General features: G+C 47.6%; 1 protein-coding gene across 1 annotated transcript; it reads left to right on the top strand.

Moving 5' to 3' along the window:
- The first annotated feature begins 470 nt into the window (after positions 1 to 470).
- Positions 471 to 16,391, top strand: LOC114689821 (magnesium transporter NIPA4). Its single transcript, XM_028864244.2, is given in 10 exon segments — positions 471 to 807; positions 5,205 to 5,444; positions 8,434 to 8,490; positions 11,938 to 12,028; positions 15,136 to 15,233; positions 15,236 to 15,295; positions 15,759 to 16,189; positions 16,191 to 16,241; positions 16,244 to 16,351; positions 16,353 to 16,391. Coding segments are annotated over 10 exon segments (1,218 nt in total). The 5' UTR covers positions 471 to 764.
- The last annotated feature ends 308 nt before the right edge of the window (positions 16,392 to 16,699 follow it).

Raw genomic sequence — 16,699 nt, 5'->3', positions numbered from 1 at the left:
GTATATTGATGTAATTTGATTGTATACGTATAAAATTTATAAATGGTGATTTTTGAAAAATATCTGCTTCTTAATGATTGGTCTTAATTTGTTTCTCCCAGAACTATTTAAGAAAAGAATAGCCTGATTCATTTGGACCGCCAGTCACTTCACTTCCTTCCTCCATCCAGCCTACCAATCCCCGGCCATCCATTCAGGAGACACAAATATGTATTGAATATTTAAGGGCACCTACTCTGCTCCCATCAACCCGCAGGGCCCAGCACAGATCAGACCTGTAAGTTACGCCATGACAGAGACAGGAGAGGAGGGTAAAGGAAAAGAGGCGAGGAACCAGGTTCTCAGACCTTTCCTTGACATCTCCACCTCCCAAAGTGGCTTCCTCTGTACCATCCCGGAGTGCATCATCAACTCTGCCACTGAGGGAGCTAGATGTGGGTGCTGGCGTCCGGAAAGGCGGGCCCGGGGGACCCGCCCCCTCTCTCCTGCCCCTGGCACGGGCCGGTGACTCGGTGGCTGGCACCCAGCTGCGGTCGCACCCTCGAAGGGCACGAGCCCCTGCCTCAGTGTTGATTCCCCCCGCGCCCGGTGTTGCCCAAGGCTCAGGGTGACTCCTCCCCGGGGACCCTCCCCTCTGGGGCGCGTCACTCTCCCCACCCCTGGGTCCGGACCCCAGCGGCTTCCCGCGCCGGAGCCAAGCTGGGACAAGTCGCGGCCACCTGCCCAGGAGCCGCGGACCTCGGGCGCCGTCAGCCCAGGTCCCCATGGAGTTGCGGGTCGCCAATGCCAACGGCAGCTGCGAGAACGGTGCGTGCGACTGTAAGGGGACCTGGGTGGGCGCTGCGCTTCTCACCTTCCTCCCACCACCCTCGCCAACTTCTCCTCACTTGCCGGGGCCGCGAGCAAGGGGGTGGTGCTCCGCATCAGATTCCCACCCGCTTCCCAAACTGTCCTGAAGGTCCGGGTCTGGCGGAGATGTCACCTCCCCAGTGGCAGCTGCAGGGGGCTGAGGCAGACTGAGAGGAGGAAAACAGCACTGGAGCAGGTGGCCTGTGAAAGGGGCCAGGGAGAGGCCTCAGAGGTCGTGTTGGGTCGCTGCAGGTACCTGCCGACATATCCTTCCATCACCCAAATCAAAGAATAGAGGGGCAGAGAGGTTCCCCATCCCCAAATCCACATGACACTTTTTGGAAAGGGAGAGAAATGCTCAGAAAAGACCTTTGATTTTTCTGGAGCGTTCTTAACTGTGTAGACCACGGCCCTCCCCTCAACTCTCTTTCTAATCCCAGAAGCAAACTCGATAAGAAGCAGGCAGTTGCCTTATCTTTATTTTTTTTTTTGGAGATACAAAATCTTTTTTGTTGTTGTTGCTGTATTTAGACAAAGTATTGCTAAATTGTCCAGAATAGCTTCAAATGTGTGATCCTCCTGCCTCGGGCCACTTCTGCTGGGGAGTACAAGTGTGTGCCACCCAGCCTAGATTTTATTTTGAAATGTATTCATTACTAGTGTGCCTGTGTATGTCTGAGCATGCGTGCACGTGTGTGTGTGTGTGTGTGTGTGTGTGTGTGTGTGTGTGTGTGTGTGTGTGTGTGTGAGATGCATGATGTGTATTTATGGGCCCGAGTGCTTTACTGAGGATATGCAGAACAGAGGACAGCTTTGTGAGTGAGTTCTCTCCTCCTGCCTTTATGTAAGTTCCAGGACTGAGGATCAAAGGGACCATCTCCATCTCCCCAGCCTTAAGCCTAGGCTCTTAAAACCTTTTCCTTTTTGCTTTTCTGTTTTTTCCTTTGGCTTCTTTTCTCTTTTTCTTTTTTGCAATGTTAGCCATTGAATCCAGGGCCTCGTACACGCTGGGCAGGCACCCTGACACTGGCCTTTATCCCTAGGGCACGTAGCTGTAATTTCACTGAGCCCATTCTAGAGACAGGGAGACAGTGGCTCTGGCGGGCTGATAACTTGCTTCAGGTAACACAGGGGGGAATATGAACCACCTCTCGGATTCAGACTCCTGAACCTACAGTGCTGCTGTTCTGTTCCATCTGGAACATTCCCTAGGTTCCTCCTGTCTTGGAAGTGCAGCCTGTGTGATGTTCTGAGGTCCCTAACTTCTACCCTTCTTCAGAGAAGCCAGCCCTTTATGTGTTGACTGACCTTAGTCTCCTGAGAAACCAGGCAGGCCATTTTCAGCTTCACCCCTTAACCCAAGGCAGCAGGCATTCCTAGTTCTAGAACATTCTAGGGAAAAAGGTAAAGATTACCAGCTTGGTACCCCCTTTTTCAGATATGCACCCACTCCGAACTGGGTCCCCTTTGGTCATCAGCTCTCTATCTCTTCACTGTACTGGAAGAATTTGACTTCAATGGGTGTGCTGAGCTGGGGGGGGGAGGGGCGGCTGAAGTGAGCCCTCTGGCTCCACCCACTAGCAATGAGACTTGAGGAAGCAGGGGAAAGGTGACAGCCAGCTCTGGCTTACTGCCTGCGTTTCCTGGGCTCAGGGAACTCCCCAGATGAGGCTCTTGGGCAAGGATGCCCTGAGCTGGTGGAACAGGAGAGAGCAGTATAGAACCAGTCTGGTTAGGGCCCGAGATGATGACTTCTTGTCTCATCGTCCCATGGTGGAAAGACAGATAGATGTCTCATAGCAAAAAGACACAGATATCCCCTGATGGATTTCAGTCCCAACTCCAGCAAATCTATACTCTTTATGGGACCTCAGTTTCCCCTAGTAGAATATAAGGATTAGACTAGCTGTTTGGGTTTTTTGTTGTTGTTTTTCACTTTATTATTAATATTATTATTATTATTATTTTACTTAGCATACAAAATAGTGGTTTTGCTAAGACAATTTCATACACATACATAATTGTGCCTTGCTCATATTTGTTCCCCGTCCACTCCCTGCTGCCTTTCCTCCCCTCTTACTATTTTTTAATGAATTCCTCCTTTTCCCCCATCTGGTACCTAGGTTGGAACCTAAGGCCTTACTTATCCGAGGCAAGTGCTCTACCTTTGAAATGCATCTGCTACTGAGCTACATCCGAGACCAGCTGGGTTTTCTTAAGGGCTCTTCTACCTGTTTTCCCAGGCTCTGGGCCACATACAAAAGGTCAACTTTGTCCTTATTCTGCTCCACCCAGCTGCTACTCGGATGCAGATGTGCAAAATTTCTAGCTCCCTGACCTTGGATTTGGGACCCATCTAGACACAGAGTAGGAACTCCAGCTTGGTCTGAGAGAGGTCTGGTCTGGGTGTAGATCCTTGGCACTTTGCCACACACATTATAGGGAGATCAGAAGCTGAAAGACCTAGAAAGGCCAACAGCAAACAAAAATTGTGGGAGCAGGGTAAACTGAGGAATTTCAGGGGCATGTCTGTCTAAGAGTGATCCAGCTGCTGCCTCCAAGGCTGGCATGTCCAGATAGACAAACTGACCTTCTGAGCGTCAAGTGCAACCCCAAGTCTGAATGTTCCTGGGAAAGCACCCATTTTTGACCATTTGCAACAAGTTTATTTGTTAACACACAGAACAAAATGGAGATGGATCCCGCACATTCCTGCCCTGTGGGGCAAGCTGTTTGTCAGAGAGTGTGTAGTGGTTCTGAGCACTGTCAGATGGGTATGGGGTCTACTCCTGGCTTCACCTTTATTACAGGTCGAACGAGATCAGGTGTGTCCAGGATGGTGTGGCCCTAGACACATCTTTATTACAGGTATTCCTTTAGGAAGGTCATTGAACTCTACTTCTCCTACTGAGGACCTGGAAATGGTCGTTGTGACTGTTTCACTGAATGGCGGTTAAGAGTCCTGAAGGAAAACTCTAGAACAGGAGCCATGTACATGGTAGCACGGGTAGAGGCTTGGTTACGCTTTCTTGTGTTTCACTGGACTTGTGTAGCTTTGTGTTTCACTGAGGGTCTGCCCTTTGTGCCCAAGACTGTCCTTAGTGTTCGTTCCAGGAGGCAGACAAGTCGGGGGCTGAATCTGGGACTTGAGGAAAGAATCAGACAGGAAGAGGAAACTGCAGACAGGTCTGTATGGAATAACAGGAACACCGATCCAAGTATGCTCTGAGAGAGTCCGTAGTCACTGACCCAAATGCCACGCATCTCAGAAATAAGTCCTGGAATGGTGAGGTCCTACCCACAGGAAGATCACACCTTGGTTACCTTCAGGCTGACTGAGGTCTGGGTGGATTCTCTGCCTGGTGACATTCCCACTCTAGCTAGAGCTGGCATTAAAGTGAAGAAGCCCTAAGTGAGCTTAATAGTTATTGGAGGGTCGAAGCTGAGAAGGGATCCCTATGGAGGACACTGGGATGGGCGCAGTGATGGCTGAGAGATTAGGTGGGGCCCTACTCAGTGTGGGAGGCGTTAGTACCACGGGTTGGAATTCTAGAGCAAGACCATCCATGTATTAGTCAAGGTCTCCTAGAGAGACAGTTCTTACAGAGTGAATATATATTAAAAGAAAGTGTTAAATCAGCTTATGTTGCCGTAATGACAACAGCCATGTTACTCCTGAGAGGTTGAGAACTGGGTAGTTCCCTAGTCCTCTAGGCTGCGTGCCTCAGAAGTCGGGGTAGTCCCACACTGGCTGTCTCATTCTGGAAAGCCCAAGAGCCTGCTGCTTGCTCTGTCCATGAGGCTGGGTGGCTACATAGTCCCGATCTACTGCTAAAATCCTGGAGGCTCCTGGAGAGCAGCTGGTTCTCAATGGATGACAGGGTCAGGGGAGGAACCAGCTGCAGGAGAAAAAAGGTACATTAACTCCAGGTGAGAGGAAGGAGTGATCAAAAGGGGAGCAGCCTTCCTTCTGCTGTACCCTCTTTCCACCTGACGGTGCCACCCTCAGTTGGGGTGGGTTTCCCACATCAATTAAGACAAACAGGACAAGTCCCTGAACAAGTCCCACACCCTCATAGACTCCGTTTCCTTGTCTGTGGAATGGGAATTAAAGAAGTCGCCGATTTGACAGCAGGCCCTACAGTTTGATAAGTCCATACAAATGAAGCCCTTAGTGAGAAAACAGCTAACAGCATGGAGAATTGGAAATAGTCTTTTTTTGGTTGGGGTCTGGTTTGGAGGGTTGCTGGATCCCTCGAGCAACAGAAACATGGAATCTAAGTCAGCGTCAATTCCAGCATATTTGAACCATGCCCATGTCCTCAGCCTGACTCTCAGCTCACTTTTCCCTCTAGGTTCCATAGTCAGTCTCTACTGCTCCTCCCAAGAGGTCCTCTGTCAGATTGTCAGAGGCATCAGCCCTGAAGAGCCCAACAATGCCACCTTGATCACCTGGCAAGAGAGGGTCAGGAAGAGGTATGGCTTCTACATCGGTGTGGGCCTCGCCTTCCTCTCCTGTCTACTCATTGGCAGCAGCGTCATCCTTAAGAAGAAAGGCCTCATACGACTTGTGGCCACAGGGGCCACCAGGGCAGGTAGGCTTCTTGGGCAGGAGGGGATGGGTGAGGGCAGCTAAGCCCTTAGAGATGACTTCCCTCCACAGGGACCCAGGCTGCAATCTGAGGATGGGCTCAGGTGGGCACTGGAGACTCACTGGCAACCCTGCTGAGAATCCCCACTGCCAGTAGCTGGACGCCTTCCTTTATAATCCAGTAGTTCCTGAGAGTTCCATGATGTACCCATTAGAGTAAAGATACAGCAAAGCCCTGGGATGGAGAATCAGACACTCCGGGCTTCATCTTAGCTTGGATTCTTACCAGCCTGTCCTGCAGGCAGGTCACAACTTCTCCTGTGAAATGGGATCACAAATGCCTCAGCCCACAGCACGTCAGACCCTCAGGTGCCCGTACACACACACACACACACACACACACAGCTGAACTGTGACAAGGGCACTGAGTCTTGCTCGTTTGGAAGACTGGGTGTGACTCACTGAAATCGTCCTCAGCAATCACACGTAAAGGAATCCCCATCATTCATTGTATGCCTGCCATGTACCAGGTCCAGTGTGAAACCTGGGGACACAGAGTCCCTGTGGTCAAGTGGGAGAAACAGACAGCCAACACAAGATCATCCTGTGGTATGCTGAGTGCCTTCATGGGGAAGGCACAGGGTTGCTAAGGAAATCTTTTGGAGTATGTAAAGCTCCGATCCGGGTGCAGAAGGGAAGTTTTCTCTGTACAACTTGATTCCTACACTGAGACCTGAGTGACAAGGAGGTAGCAGGAGAAGGGGAGAGAGGACTGCTCAGTGGCAGGAGCAGCCAGCGCCAAGGCTCAGAGGTGAGCCTGAGCTGGATGTGGAACTGAAGACAATTCAGGAAGCCCAGAGAGTGCAGGGGCAGGTGAGCTCAGCAAGGCCAGCTCAACAAGGGTCATGGGAACTGGATGCAGAGTTCTGAGTGTGACTATTAAGTGACTGACTGATGTTTTAGGCAGGGGAGTGACAGTCCCACTTCTGATTTCCAAAGGGTCCCTGTATAGAATGGATTAGAATCCCCAAGTAGAACCAATGAAGTGGGTGAGAGGAGGAAATAGGACACTGGGAATGTAGACACATGGGAGATTCCAGAGCTAGTTTGGAGAGGTGGAACTCACCAGCTTTGATGTTTCCTGGCTCCCAGGGGAGGGGCAGAGGGAAGTCAAGGATGACTCAGGTTTCTGACTTGAGCAACTGGGAAGATGGTGGATGGCGCCATGTTCTGCAATGAATGCAGAGGGAGAAACAGGTTTCGGGAAGATGGCATGTTCAAGTTTGGACCTGTTCATCGCCTGACTCTTTCTCATGAGACACTGCACTTTGGAAGCAGACCATCACAATTACAATTCTGGTTTCTTAACTGTTGATCGTGGGGTTCTGGGCAAGACATGTATTTTTATATACCCTAATTCCCTCGTCTATAAAATAGACAAAGAATGGTACCAATTTGGCCTGTGTGGTGGTGGTGCATGCCATCCGTCCTAGTTGTTATTTATTTCTGTGATAAAACACTATGAACAAAGCGACTTTGGGAGAAAAGAGCCCATCATGAAGGGAAGTTGGGGAAGGAACCTGGAAGCAGGAACAGAAGCAGAAGCTATGGAGACAGGCTGCTTACTGGCTTGTTCCTCAAGGCTAGCAAGCTCAGCCTGCTTGCTTTTTTGTTTTGGTTTGTTTTGTTTTGTTTTGTTTTGTTTTGGTTTGGTTTGGTTTGGTTTGGTTTGGTTTGGTTTTTTAAGACAAGATGTCTCTGTATAACAACACTGGCTGTCCTGGAACTCGATTTGTAGACCAGGCTGGCTCAGTCTGCTTTTTTATACAACCCAGGTATCAGCTACAGTGGGCTGGGCCCCCACATCAAACACCTGTCAAAAAAATACTCCATAGACTTACTTATAGGCCAGTCTGGTGGAGGCGATTCCACTCCTGAAGGCCCCTCTTCCCACATTACCGTAATCTGTCGAGTTGACGAAACACTAACCAGCACACCATCCCAGAAGAGATGGAGAGAGAAGGACCATGAGTTCAAAGCCAGCTGAGGTTACATAGTCAACTCCAGATCGGATCTCTCTAACCTACATAGTGAGATCCCTCATATAAAACGAAGTCCAGGGTAGAATGTGTCTATTGAGGTAGGGGAAATGCAGAAGATAAGCAGGTCACCTACAATTACAAGTGATAAGAACCAGGAAGGAGAATGGCCATCTCAAGCGGGAATATTAGAAATGAGAGACCAGACGGGGCATCCAGGGGAAGCAGTAGAGACCTAGTGAGTGGGTGTGAATTCAGGCAAACACTAGAGCAGAGCATTCTGCACTCAGGGAGAAACTTGGGGCAGGAAAGAGCTAATCGTTCTTGAAGAGTGTGAAGAGTGCAGCAGGGGTGTGTGCGGAGGTGGGCAGGACCAAGCCTGTCTCCATAAGAACTGGGACTTTAACTCAAGAGTAAATGGAAGACACTAAGCAGCTATGCACAGAAAAGTGGTAAAATCTAATTTGCATATTTCAAAACCACTGGCTGCCAAGAAAGGAAGGACTTGCTGTGGGGTTAAGTGTAGCGTCACAGTAACTCTGTAACAAAGCTTTCTCCTGGCCAGACATGATGGACCAGGAGGTTGACAGTGGTGTGGATTCACATCTGGGTGCTTTTTGGTGACAGAATCAGTCATACAGACTAGATGCAGAAGGAGCGGGGAGAAGGGCCTCTGACCTCTGGATGTGTCATTTCCTGAGTTTCATTGAACAAGTTGCAGGGGTACAATGAAGGTCAAGAGTCATTAGGGTGCCTGTGAAAGATGCCAGAGATGTCAAGTGAGTAGTTTAGATGCACAGCTGGATTCAGAAGACAAGTCCAAGTCACTAGTGCAAAACAGGATGACTGTATATAGATGCTAAGAAGCAAGTCTTGGGGGACAGCTAAGGGGGCAAAGGCAGAATCCCACGAAGTGTCACTGCCTTCTAACTTTGTGTCTCTTTCCTTCTGTAGTGAATGGAGGCTATGGCTACCTGAAGGACCCAATGTGGTGGGCTGGATTTGCTACCAGTAAGTGGCATCTTTTACCATTAAGAACAGTGATCTACCGATGGCTGGGATGGAGATGAAGGGAGGGCAGAGGGAATAGTTCTGTCTCTATTACAGACACTGAGAGCCCAAGGCCAACTTCCTTGGGAAAACCTTGTCCCTGCAGACATCTTACGCTGAGAGGTCACTTTCTCAGCCCAAAGGAAGGCCTCTTCTATGAGGATAATGATGCAGGTGCAGAGGTGTGGGGTGCAGCTCAGTTGGGAGGGCACTTGCCTAGCATGCACAAAGCCCTGGGTTCAATCCCAAGCACTACATAAAACAGGGATGGTAGAACATGCCTATAATCACAGCACTCGGGAGGGAGAGGCAGCAGGAGCAGAAGTTCAAGGTCACCCTCAGTTACACAGCAAGTTCAAGGCCAGGCTGGGATACAGGAAACCCCGTTTCGGTTTTTTTGAATGGATACCAGTGTATTGTTTCAGCTGCCACTGAAATACAGGGCACTGGTAGCACTGCCTCTTGGCCACAGTCTTGGGCCTCTATCTGGTAGACATTGGAAACCTTAGGCAGCTTCACTATACCATGACAATTAAGAGCTTGACCCACTTAGAACATAGCAGCTGGTCTGCTACTTTGTCTAGATTTGTATGTTCATACATTGCCCCCACTGTCTACCTACCCTTCTGGCTATCAAAGCTTTAAAAATATTAGTATTATTATTGCCATCATCATCACCATCAACATCATCATCATCATCAGTGTGGTGTGTGTGTGTGTGTGTGTGTGTGTGTGTGTGTGTGTGTGTGTTGGAGGATGTTAGTCATCTTCCTCTAATGCTTTCCACTTTAGTTTTTTTTTTAATTACATTCATGATATTCATTAATTACACTCGTGATATTAATCACATTTGTGGTATTCATAGATTACATTCGCAGTATTCATTCAATTATATAATATATATATATATATATATATATATATATATATATATATATATATTTTTAAATGCCGAATGTCATTTATTGAAGGGGGGAGGAGGTCTTAAATACAGGCTTACAGCACAATGGGAGGACCCCGGAGGGCAGAAGTTCTCTACTAATGTTTTACAATCTTGCATCTAAGCTGTTAACGCCTATTATTCAGGATACACAGACAAGGAACTTCCCTTAAGCATCCAGGAGGGTGGAACCCGGCAGGGAATTAGCATAGGGAGGATATCAAGATCAAGGTCCGCAAGCAAGGCAACAGTTACCCAAAACGGGAGCCAAGGACCTACAGGTCCCCCTTTTATTAAAAAATGAGCTTCTGACTTGTGTTGTGTGGGACGTCAGCAGGTCACCTTACCTGTCATGGAGATGCCTGCCCAGGCCACACAGGTGCTCTGTCTTAGGTTGGTGAGTGCCCCCCAGGCATTACCCATCTCTGAATACTCATTAATATACAGGCTCAATTGTGTGTGAGCTACAGAGTTAACTGCTGCCAAAGATCTCAAAGTGGCACTGGGCTTGCAATCTGTGTGTTTGACACAGAAAAGACCAACAGAGGTCCTATCTCACCCATAGCCAGTAGGCTAAAGGCAACTGAGCCATTCCCTTCCTTAATGAGCCATACTGTACGTTGGAGTCCTTATAAGATAGTATCCCAAAAGCAACTGGAACTTGAGTTTATAAATTTATAATTTTCAAAGCCAATCGAGATGTATATAACTACTGAATTAAATTTATCATGCCCAATAGAATGGAAGATTAACTAACTGTGGTAGCTACTTTTGTTGCCAGGGTCTCCACTGTGCTAGCTGTAGTAAGCAATTACGAAATGGTAATCCCAGAAACAGTAGCAGCAGTGGCTGCCATTGCTATAACAGCAACAGCGGCAGCAGCAATGTCAAATTCTCTTCTGGATTGTGTGGACATCCACTGGCATGGATACAACTCCAGTAACACGAACCCCCAAGGCCCATTTTTCTTGATCCCAGCACGACTTTAGCTGGCAGCTCTTCTAGAGAATCCAATCTCACGGCTACAGTTCTTAAGCTTACATTAATGTTTGCTAAAGCTGGCAATATCAGGCTCTCAATCTCCATTGGCATCAGAAGGGTAGATTTTTTTTCATGAAGACCCATTAGGTCTCTGTCATGTTGGGCTTCAGCAGCAGCCACAGGGCACATTCAGGGTTCCTCCAAAGAGGAACCTCATTGTCCTGAGGAAAGACATAAACAGAATCCCGGGACCACACCAACACTAGATCGGGTCTCCTCCACGTGCTCACTTTAGTTTTTAAAACAGGGTCTCTTACTGAGCTGAAGTTCAGTTCACCATCTCTGCTAGGCTGGCTGGCCAGTAAGCTTGCAGGATCCATGTATCTCTATCCCACCATTCTGGAGCTACAGGCACACTCAACCATGACTGGCTTTTACATGGGTTCTGAGGACTTGAACCCAAGTCCTCTTGCTTGCACAGCAAGTGCTCTTACCCACCAAGCCATCTCCCTAGTCCCCAAAGCCCAATTCTTTTAGGTGGAAACTAACACTTCCTATCAATAATATTCTAATTAAGGTTCGGTCCTTACCTTGGGCAGAGCTCTCCTACTGACCATCTGCCTTCACACAAGAGGCCCTGGCTGAAAAGAGATGGAAAAGGTTCTCGTAGGCAAGGGCAGCCTAGAAACTCAGATGGAAAGTATTCTTGGCTCCCCGGTCATTCAGCCTCTCCTAAATCTCCTGTTGCTTCAGACCATTGTCTTAGATTAGTTTCTGTTGCCGTGATAAAGCACTGACCCAAGGCAACTCGGGGAGGAAAGGGTTTATTTGGTGACTGTCCACCACAGGGGGACACCAAGGCAGGAACTCAAGGCAGGAAGTTGCCCAGGGGTGGCACTGCCCACAGTGGCATGGGCTCTTCCACATCAATCCTCAAACAAGAACATGTCCCCACAGGCTTTGCCTACAGGCCCATCTGATGGGTGCATTCTCTCAACTGAGGCTCCTCTGCTCAGATGACTCTCTAGCTTGACAGAAAAACTAACCCACATGACTGTTCACAGTTCCCTTACGAAAGAGTAGTCCATGGACCAAGCAATACCCAAAGAATCCATGACTGTAATTGTTTCTTTATTTGATAACTGATTTTCTAGAACTTGCCTTGGAGAGATGAAAACATAAAAGCCTGTGAGACACACTTCACCAGTGTGGACTGAAAGTGGACGGGCACACAAAAAAACACGGAGGCTTCTCAGGTCACTGGGAGCTCAGGATTCGGGCCTTGCCACCTTTACAGGGGTAGAACTCAAGAGTCTGGGTCTGACCTTATCTCCAGGGAGACAGCATGTGGATGGATCTTAAGGAGTGCTGGTCTTGGGTTGTAGGGCCTGTTGAACACTGACAGAAACCATCTCTACCCAGACTGGTATGGAATGGACGTGGTACCTTGGAGTCACACTGGCCTCTTTTCTCCTCTAATTCCCTAGTGTCCGCTGGAGAAGTCGCCAACTTCGGGGCCTATGCATTTGCACCTGCTACGGTTGTCACGCCACTGGGAGCACTGAGCGTCCTCATAAGGTCACTCTCCCCTCTTCTGCCACCTCTGGCTCTTTCCTGTTTTTGTCTTGTTGAGACCTGGATTTTCCAAAGTGGGAGCAGCTACAAGGACCCCCCAAAGCAGTCCAAGCCCCCCAAAAAGGGAGCATGCTATTCAGAGCTTCAGGCCCTTGAACGACTTCTGCCATGGGCCTCAGTTTCCCTCAATGAATTAAGAATAAGAGCCTTAGTGGTCTTTTGTTTATAGTGTATATATTGTCTATGTACATGTGAGTGTGTACAGTTGTGTACACTGATACATGTGCATATGTATATACCTGTGTGTGAGCTGTCTGTTGAGGACAGAGATTAGAGTTCATTGTCTATCTTAATTAGTCTGTACCTTATTTTTTTTTAGACAATGTCTCTCACTGCCTGGAGCTCACCATTTGGTTAGGCTGTCCGCCCAATAAGCTCAGAAAGCCTCCAGTCTCTCGACTCCCCAGGACTAGGACTATAGGCACACATCACCACACCCGGCTTTTAGGTGGGTGCAGAAGATTTGAACTCAATCCCTTCATGCTTGCAGGGCGAGCATGTTACCAAGTGAGCCACAACATTACTCGAGTACTTATCCGTACTCAAACCTTAGTAGTGATGGATTCATAGGCCAGTCTCTTAGCCAAGTCTCAATTCATCCACATGTAAAATAGAATACTAATGATACATACCCAGAGAACCAAATGAGATAACACACAGAATGGATGTAGAACAAACTAGCTCCAAGCAACCATGGCTACAGTATACAGAGGAAAACTATGCATGAAATCATCTGGATATAATCTGTGTATTAACTCACTTCATCCTTGAATTTGTGCCCAAGACTCAGAGAGGTTAAGCACTCTGGCCAAGGTAACTTTCCAGAAATCTCTACTTCTTGACCTATTTCTGTTCCTTGGGTGGAGAGACAAACAGACAAACCCCTTCTTCCACTTGTATATGTCAGCATGAAGACCCTGTTGTCGGGCCAGGATCTACCTTATGCAGCATAATTCCAGGACCTAGGAGTTAACAGCCACGCTGTGCTATATTGCCTCTCAGTAAAGACTTTGCAAACAATGGTTTTAAAAATTAGGGATCTTAGAGCTGGGGATGTAGCTGGGAGGAGAGAACTCACCTGGTATGCCTGGGTTTGACTCCTAACATCCCTGAACAGTCAAAACCAATAATATAATGAAGTCATTGATATTAAGCATTTGTGCCTCTTATCATCCCCCCTCCCAATTCTTCCCAAGCTATCTACTTGTACTTGTATAGGTACTTCTGCATGAGTCCTTAAGCCCATTTGAGGGATGCTGTCATTTAGAGGTTACCTCTGGAGCTCTGGTAAATCCCAGGCAACCACAGCTAGCACATATAATCTCTTCTGTGTTGTTTTTCCACTTGATGACAATTGTGCAATATTCACAGTCATGAGACAAGTAGATTCCTCACTCTCAGTGCACAACTGGCTGGCCACTGTTACTGCTGAGTAGAAAGAAGTGCTTCCCAAATCTGATGTGTTTGGTCCTGCCTCTGTAAATGCCATCAGAGTCTCTCAAATAGCACACTATAGGTAAAATAGTTGGGACTTGCATCTCCAGGCTTGCTCAATTTGCTTTCTTATATGACCTAGGATCACCTGCCCAGGTATGGCACTAACCACCAGGAGCTGAGCCATTCCTCATCAATCATCAATCAAGAAAATGGCCCACAAGCTTGCCTATAGGCCAAGTGATACTTAAGTCTCAGGGCAGTCAATACATTTTTAGTGTGAACTAATGTCACCTTCATAAAGCAAGTGAGCTCATGGTTAATTCCCAGCCTGCCCAGTCCCCCCTTTTCTCCCCTCATCGGGAGGATCAAAAGGGAACAGAAATTAGGTCACCAAGGAGCTGGAAGGATCTTGCTCAGTGAAGATCCTGGAAAGCATAAAGGTTCTCTTTAATGTAGAAAAAGCCTATCAGCTTTGCAATGAGATCAAAGTATCCAAACTTGCTTTTGCCACTTACCAGTTAAAGGACTTTGCTGAGTCATTTTAAATTCTACAAGCTCTGTTTTCTTGTCTGTAGATTGGGAGCAGTATATGTTAACTCACAGAGTTGTCAGGACAACTCTGACACCACACCTATTAAGAAATACATGCCCCAAGACATAGTGTCTGTAATTATCATTGTGGTGGTTGATATTGGCATATGCAAGTGAAAGAGAAGTAGATTCTCTGTGACCCAAGGAACAGACATGGGGCAAGGAATAGAAATAACCAGAAAATGCATTTGGAGTAAAGAAGTAGTGTGAACCTGCAATGCATTCATTTGGCTCGTTTCCTGCTGCCAGATGCACACCATACACCCCATGGCTGAAAAACATCTCCTAGCAGTACTCTGGGACAATACATTCAGTTAGTAGGGAGTCAGAGAAGAGTAGTTTGCAAGGCTCTTTTAACCTGTCTTCGGTTACTTTCTATTGCTATGATGAGACACTATGACCAAAAGCAACTTGGGGAGGAAAGGGTTTTGGGGGCTTACAAATTACAGTCCATCACGGGGGAAGCCAAGGCAGGAACTAAAGCCAGGAACTCAGAAGCAGAACCTGAAGCAGAAGCCACACTGGAGCTTGCTCATCCTGGCTTGCTCGGTTTTGCTTTCTTATATACCCCAAGACCACCTGCCCAAGAATGGGACTGCCTCCAGTGGTCTATGCTCACCCACATCCACCATCAATCAAGAAAATGCCCCCACCGGCTTTTCAACAGGCCAATCTGATGGGGGCATTTGCTCAGCTGAGGCCACCTCTTCTCAGATGACTCTAGATTATGTCAAGTTGACAATAAACCAGCCAGGACACAACCCTTTGACTTGTGGATGGTTCCCATTTCAAAAATAAAAGAGATCCATGTGTATTTTGGCTCCTTCATCACACATTCCAACCCCTCTTAGAAATTTGTTTCTACTAAGTTTGGGGTTGGAGGGAAGGAATCTTGGAAGGCTTCTACAGAGAGGAGTGAATTTTAGACGTTGTTCCCATAAGTGTTTACTCAGGCCCCAGGTGTCTTTTAGGGCCTGGAATAGGCCCTTCACTCAATTCCTTTCTTCCATCCCCCTGTACAGTGCCATCTTCTCCTCCTATTGCCTGAGAGAGAGCCTGAATCTACTGGGGAAGCTGGGCTGTGTGATCTGTATGGCTGGCAGCACAGTGATGGTCATACACGCCCCAAGGAGGAGAAGGTCACTACTGTTGCGGAGATGGCGTCCAAGATGAAAGACACAGGTAGGCTTCAAGAACAGGGCTTGCAGAAAACACTAGGGGTGAATCATGTGTAGACCATCTAATTGAGCTCTGTCCATCTCCATGCTGCCCCCTTGAGGAAAAGGTGAACAACAGACAGGAAGTTGGGCAGTACCCTTTAGCTTTCTGGATCGATGTAAACATATACCATTTCTTGTTCATTGTGTGGAGCACTTCCCTAAACACACACATTTTTATTATAACAACATTTTATGTAAGAATATGCATTATTTCATAAAACAGCTCTGCAAGGGAAAAAAACACTTTTGACTCCCCCCTTTTTTTTACAAGTGGCTAAACTAAAGTTTTAGAGTTTAGTATGTTGCATGAGTTATTAAAAGGGCTGAAGCTGAGACTAGAACCTACATGTGTCAGACTAGAAGTCTGGGGCCCTAGATACTGCCTGCATCCTTCACTGAATGATTTATGTTCCTCCTTCCCGAAGGGTTCGTCGTATTTGCTGTCCTTCTGGTGGTGTCCTGCCTCATTCTTATCTTCATTGTTGCCCCACGGTATGGGCAAAGGAATATCCTCATTTACATCATCATCTGCTCTGTGATTGGATCCTTCTCCGTGACAGCTGTCAAAGGTCTGGGTGTCACCATTAGGAACTTCTTCCAGGGTTTACCAGTTGTACGGCACCCGCTGCCCTACATCCTGTCCCTCATCCTGGGACTTTCCATCATTATTCAGGTCAACTTCCTCAACAGGGCACTGGATATCTTTAACACCTCACTGGTCTTCCCTATCTACTACGTTTTCTTCACCACGGTGGTAGTGGCCACTTCCATCGTCCTCTTCAAGGAGTGGTATACCATGTCTGCTGTGGACATTGTGGGCACCCTGTCTGGCTTCGTCACCATCATCCTGGGTGTTTTTCATGCTTCATGCTTTCAAAGATCTGGACATCAACCAAATCAGCTTGCCACACACACACATAAAAGCACAACGCCACTCCTGCCCCAGAAGCCCACAGTCATTAAACTGGAGGACAAGAATGTCCTTGTGGACAACATAGAACTTGCCAGCACACCATCAACCACAGCAGAAACCCAAAGTATTTATGATCCATTCTTAAAGCCTGGAATACATGGGTAAGAGAGGCACCCAATGGTCCAGCCTGACCTCTCAAGTTCAAAACTACCAGGTTACTTTCAGCACATCTGTTGCCAAGGGCTATCTTTCCTTGAGATATTCATTTATACCTCACTGCTGTTCCTAGAAGAAGAAAAAATCCCTACCCATTGAGTAGGTGGCAGACTTCCTAGAGATACAGCCTTGGTGACTAAATCCACTAGTTCCTGTTGGAGCCAGCAAGTGCCCAGAGACTCTTCTCTCTGGTTCCCTCAGCACCATCTATCTCTATGTTGTTGGAAAAGAAGATAG

This window comes from Peromyscus leucopus, chromosome 8b (assembly GCF_004664715.2).
Source record: "Peromyscus leucopus breed LL Stock chromosome 8b, UCI_PerLeu_2.1, whole genome shotgun sequence".
In the NCBI taxonomy this organism is placed as follows: Eukaryota; Metazoa; Chordata; class Mammalia; order Rodentia; family Cricetidae; genus Peromyscus; species Peromyscus leucopus.
Note: the sequence above shows the minus strand (reverse complement) of the source record. Positions and strands in the feature narration are given on the sequence as shown.